Source organism: Salmo salar, chromosome ssa07, assembly GCF_905237065.1.
Source record: "Salmo salar chromosome ssa07, Ssal_v3.1, whole genome shotgun sequence".
NCBI lineage: Eukaryota > Metazoa > Chordata > Actinopteri > Salmoniformes > Salmonidae > Salmo > Salmo salar.
Window position 1 is genome coordinate 3,748,998 of NC_059448.1, and position 4,853 is coordinate 3,753,850.

The following is a 4,853-nucleotide window of genomic DNA, read 5'->3' on the forward strand; positions in this document are numbered from 1 at the left end:
ATCAGTCAGTCAGTCAGTCAGTCAGTCATTAAAAAAATAAATCGATCAGTCAGCTAATCAATCAATCAATCAGTCAGTCACTCAGTCAGTCAGTCATTAAAAAAATAAATCGATCAGTCAGCAGTTAAACGTGATGAAGTCTCACCTGTGTCTGTCGAGGGCTATGACGTTGAGCGTCACCGTGGATACGTGGACAGCCAATCCCTGTGCGTAGGGAAGCAGGAAACAAAGCACCTGGCCAAACTTCCACTCCCCGAGCAGAGTATAGACCAACGTGAAGGGAAGACACAATGTATTGACCAGGAGGTCAGCTAGAGAGAGGGGGGAAGGGGGGGGAGAGAGGGGGGAGAGAGAGAGAGAGAGAGAGGGGGGGGAGGGGAGAGAGAGAGAGAGAGAGAGAGGGGGGAGAGAGAGACAGAAAAAACGCACAAGGTGTCAGTCATACTACTACTACTACCACCCTATATAATACCAGCAGAAAAAGAGAGAGAGCGAGAGAACAAAAACAAAGGCAAAGTCTTCTCATGCTTTTAAAATTTCAAAAAAGATTTGGACTCAATTTGGCATGAGGGTCTGCTATACAAATTCATCGAAAGTACGACATACGACATTACAAAATCCATGTACACAAACAAGTGTGCGGTTAAAATAGGCAAAAAAACACACACATTTCTTCCCACAGTGCCATGGGGTGAGACAGGGATGCAGCTTAAGCCCCACCCTCTTCAACATATATATCAACGAATTGGCGAGGGCACTAGAACAGTCTGCAGCACCCGGCCCTCACCCTACTAGAATCTGAAGTCAAATGTCTACTGTTTGCTGATGATCTAGTACTTCTGTCTCCAGCCAAGGAGGGCCTACAGCAGCACCTTGATCATCTGCACAGATTCAGCCAGACCTGGGTCCTGACAGTAAATCTCAGTAAGACAGAAAAAAGGTCCAGTTGCCAAGACCACAAATACAAATTCCATCTAGACACCGTTTCCCTAGAGCAAACAAAAAACTATACATACCTCGGTCTAAACATCAGCACCACAGGTAACTTCCACAAAGCTGTGAACGATCTGAGAGACAAGGCAAGAAGGGCCTTCTATGCCATCAAAAGGAACATAAAATTCAACCTACCAATTAGGATCTGGCTAAAAATACTTGAATCAGTTATAGAACCCATTGCCCTTTATGGTTGTGAGGTCTGGGGTCCGCTCACCAACCAAGAATTCACTAAATGGGACAAACACCAATTTGAGACTCTGCATGCAGAATTCTGCAAAAATATCCTCTGTGTACAACGTAAAACACCAAATAATGTATGCAGAGCAGAATTAGGCCAATACCCACACAATATCAAAATCCAGAAAAGAGCCGTTAAATTCTTCAACCACCTAAAAGGAAGCGATTCCCAAACCTTCCATAACAAAGCCATCACCTACAGAGAGATGAACCTGGAGAAGAGTCCCCTAAGCAAGCTGGTCCTGGGGCTCTGTTCACAAACACAAACAGACCCCACAGAGCCCCAGGACAGCAACACAATTAGACCCAACCAAATCATGAGGAAACAAAAAGATAATTACTTGACACATTGGAAAGAATCAACAAAAAAACAGAGCACTGTGACTGACCCAAACTTAAGGAAATCTTTGATTATGTACAGACTCAGTGATCATAGCCTTGCTATTGAGAAAGGCCGCAGTAGGCAGACCTGGCTCTCAAGAGAAGACAGGCTATGTGCAACACTGCCCTCAAAATGAGCTGGAAACTGAGCTGTACTTCCTAACCTCCTGCCAAATGTATGACCATATTAGAGACACATATTTCCCTCAGATTACACAGATCCACAAAGAATTAGAAAACAATCCCGATTTTGATAAACTCCCATATCTACTTGGTGAAATACCACAGTGTGCCATCACAGCAGCAAGATGTGTGACCTGTTGCCACAAGAAAAGGTCAACCAGTGAAGAACAAACACCATTGTAAATACAACCCATATTTATGTTGATTTATTTTACCTTTTGTGATTTAACTATTTGCACATTGTTACAACATTGTATATAGACATAATATGACAGTTTAAATGTCTATTCTTCTGGAACTTTTATAATTGTAATATTTACTGTTCATTTTTTATTGTTTATTTCACTTGTGTTTATTATCTATTTCACTTGCTATGGCAATGTTAACATAAGTTTCCCCATGTCAATAAAGATCCTTTAAATTGAAATTGAAATTGAGAGCGAGACAAAGCCATATCCAACGTCGTAAAGTAACAATGACAGAGCTACAGGGTTAGATATGACACAAGGGTTTCCTCAGAACATGACAGAAACAAGACATGCAAAGTCATCTGAATTAAGACTCCAGGCTTTGGGTGAGGTGAGACCAAGCCAACCAACGGTCACAAGCAACCATTGGTCATCGCCGTTCCATCACACAGAACATGGGTCTAAGATGGAACAAAGAAACATCAAAAAAAAATTGTGGGGGGGAGGGGGCATTGCCCAACCAGGACCCCCCTGAACTTTGTCTGCAAGACACTATTGTTTGTTCTTGGTACTGAACATATCTATCCTTGGGGAGGACGGGCTCGTGGTAATGGCTGGAGCAGAATCAGTTCACACATGGTTTCAATGAGTTTTGATTCAATTACATTATACATCGTTCCTGCTCTTACTATGAGCCAGCCTTCACTGCTGCACACACACACACACACACACACACGCACGCACACAGACACACACACACACACACACACACACACACACACCCAATCACACACTCCCACACACACACACACACACACACACACACACACACACACACACACACACACACACACACACACACACACACACACACACACACACACACACACACACACACACACACACACTGAGAATGAGGTACTGCTGATTTGATTTCTTTCTGAAAGTAACTTGTTGAGAAAGAGTCAGGGTCAGGTAGACAGACAGACAGACAGACAGACAGACAGACAGACAGACAGACAGACAGACAGACAGACAGACAGACAGACAGACAGACAGACAGACAGACAGACAGACAGACAGACAGACAGACAGACAGACAGACAGACAGACAGACAGACAGACAGACAGACAGACAGACAGGCAGGTAGACAGGCAGGCAGGTAGACAGACAGACAGACAGACAGACAGACAGACAGACAGACAGACAGACAGACAGACAGACAGACAGACAGACAGACAGACAGACAGACAGACAGACAGACAGACAGACAGACAGACAGACAGACAGACAGACAGACAGACAGTCAGAGAGTGAGACAGACAGACAGACAGACAGACAGACAGACAGACAGACAGACAGACAGTCAGAGAGTGAGACAGACAGACAGACAGACAGACAGACAGACAGACAGACAGACAGACAGACAGACAGACAGACAGAGAGTGAGACAGACAGACAGACAGACAGACAGACAGACAGACAGACAGACAGACAGACAGACAGACAGACAGACAGACAGACAGACAGACAGACAGAGAGTGAGACAGACAGACAGACAGACAGACAGACAGACAGACAGACAGACAGACAGACAGACAGACAGACAGACAGACAGACAGACAGACAGACAGACAGACAGACAGACAGACAGACCGTCTATATTAAAAGCTACCTACCAACAGCGAGGTTAGCTATGAAGAAGTTAGTAACGGTCCTCAGGGTCTTGAAGCGATAGACAACATATATCACCAGAGAGTTACCCACAACTCCTAGTAGTATAATAGTGCTGTAGGCTAGTATTAAAACCACCTGGACACCTACTAGCTTAGTACTGTCCCCCAGTACTGCCAGAGAGCTGGCCCCATACCCCCCTACCCCTGGACCGTAACCTCCCAAATCCAGGAGGGGAGTGTCTGCGTAGAGAGGCTGGAGGGGCGACGACGACTCTTCCGTTGGGGGGTCATCGATGCCGGGGTCGTAGGCACGGTAGCCGGGGTATAGGTCATTGCCGTGGAGACCGGCGTCGGAGAAGAGAAGGGATGCATCTTGGGAGATGTTGGCGGGAGAGAGGTAATCCATTTTTTTTCTGGTTTCTCGTCACATGTCCGTCCGTCCGTCCGACGCACACGTGGGTGTGTATACACACACACACACACACACACACACACACACACACACACACACACACACACACACACACACACACACCAACACAAAAGTGAACAAAGTGCAAGTTCTGGAAAGAAAGATGTGAGAAGCAAATAGGTGTTAAGATGCCACATGAAACACACAAGTAATGTGGTAACAGAGACAGTCACAGTGGCTGGGTGGTAACAGAGACAGTCACAGTGGCTGGGTGGTAACAGAGACAGTCACAGTGGCTGGGTGGTAACAGACAGTCACAGTGGCTGGGTGGTAACAGAGACAGTCACAGTGGCTGGGTGGTAACAGAGACAGTCACAGTGGCTGGGTGGTAACAGAGACAGTCACAGTGGCTGGGTGGTAACAGAGACAGTCACAGTGGCTGGGTGGTAACAGAGACAGTCACAGTGGCTGGGTGGTAACAGAGACAGTCACAGTGGCTGGGTGGTAACAGAGACAGTCACAGTGGCTGGGTGGTAACAGAGACAGTCACAGTGGCTGGGTGGTAACAGAGACAGTCACAGTGGCTGGGTGGTAACAGAGACAGTCACAGTGGCTGGGTGGTAACAGAGACAGTCAAAGTGGCTGGGTGGTAACAGAGACAGTCACAGTGGCTGGGTGGTAACAGAGACAGTCACAGTGGATGGGTGGTAACAGAGACAGTCACAGTGGATGGGTGGTAACAGAGACAGTCACAGTGGATGGGTGGTAACATGTAGAGA

General features: G+C 46.5%; 1 protein-coding gene across 1 annotated transcript in view; it reads right to left on the reverse strand.

Annotated features, from left to right (window-relative positions):
* Nucleotides 1-4,068, reverse strand: part of npy2rl (neuropeptide Y receptor Y2, like) — a 7,250-nt gene extending 3,182 nt beyond the window's left edge. The window contains exons 1-2 of the mRNA XM_045722575.1: nt 3,822-4,068; nt 146-311 (exon numbers count right to left, since the gene is read on the reverse strand). Coding sequence (XP_045578531.1) covers nt 146-311; nt 3,822-4,068 — 413 coding nt within the window. The remainder of the gene's footprint in view (nt 1-145; nt 312-3,821) is intronic.
* Nucleotides 4,069-4,853: the final 785 nt, after the last annotated feature.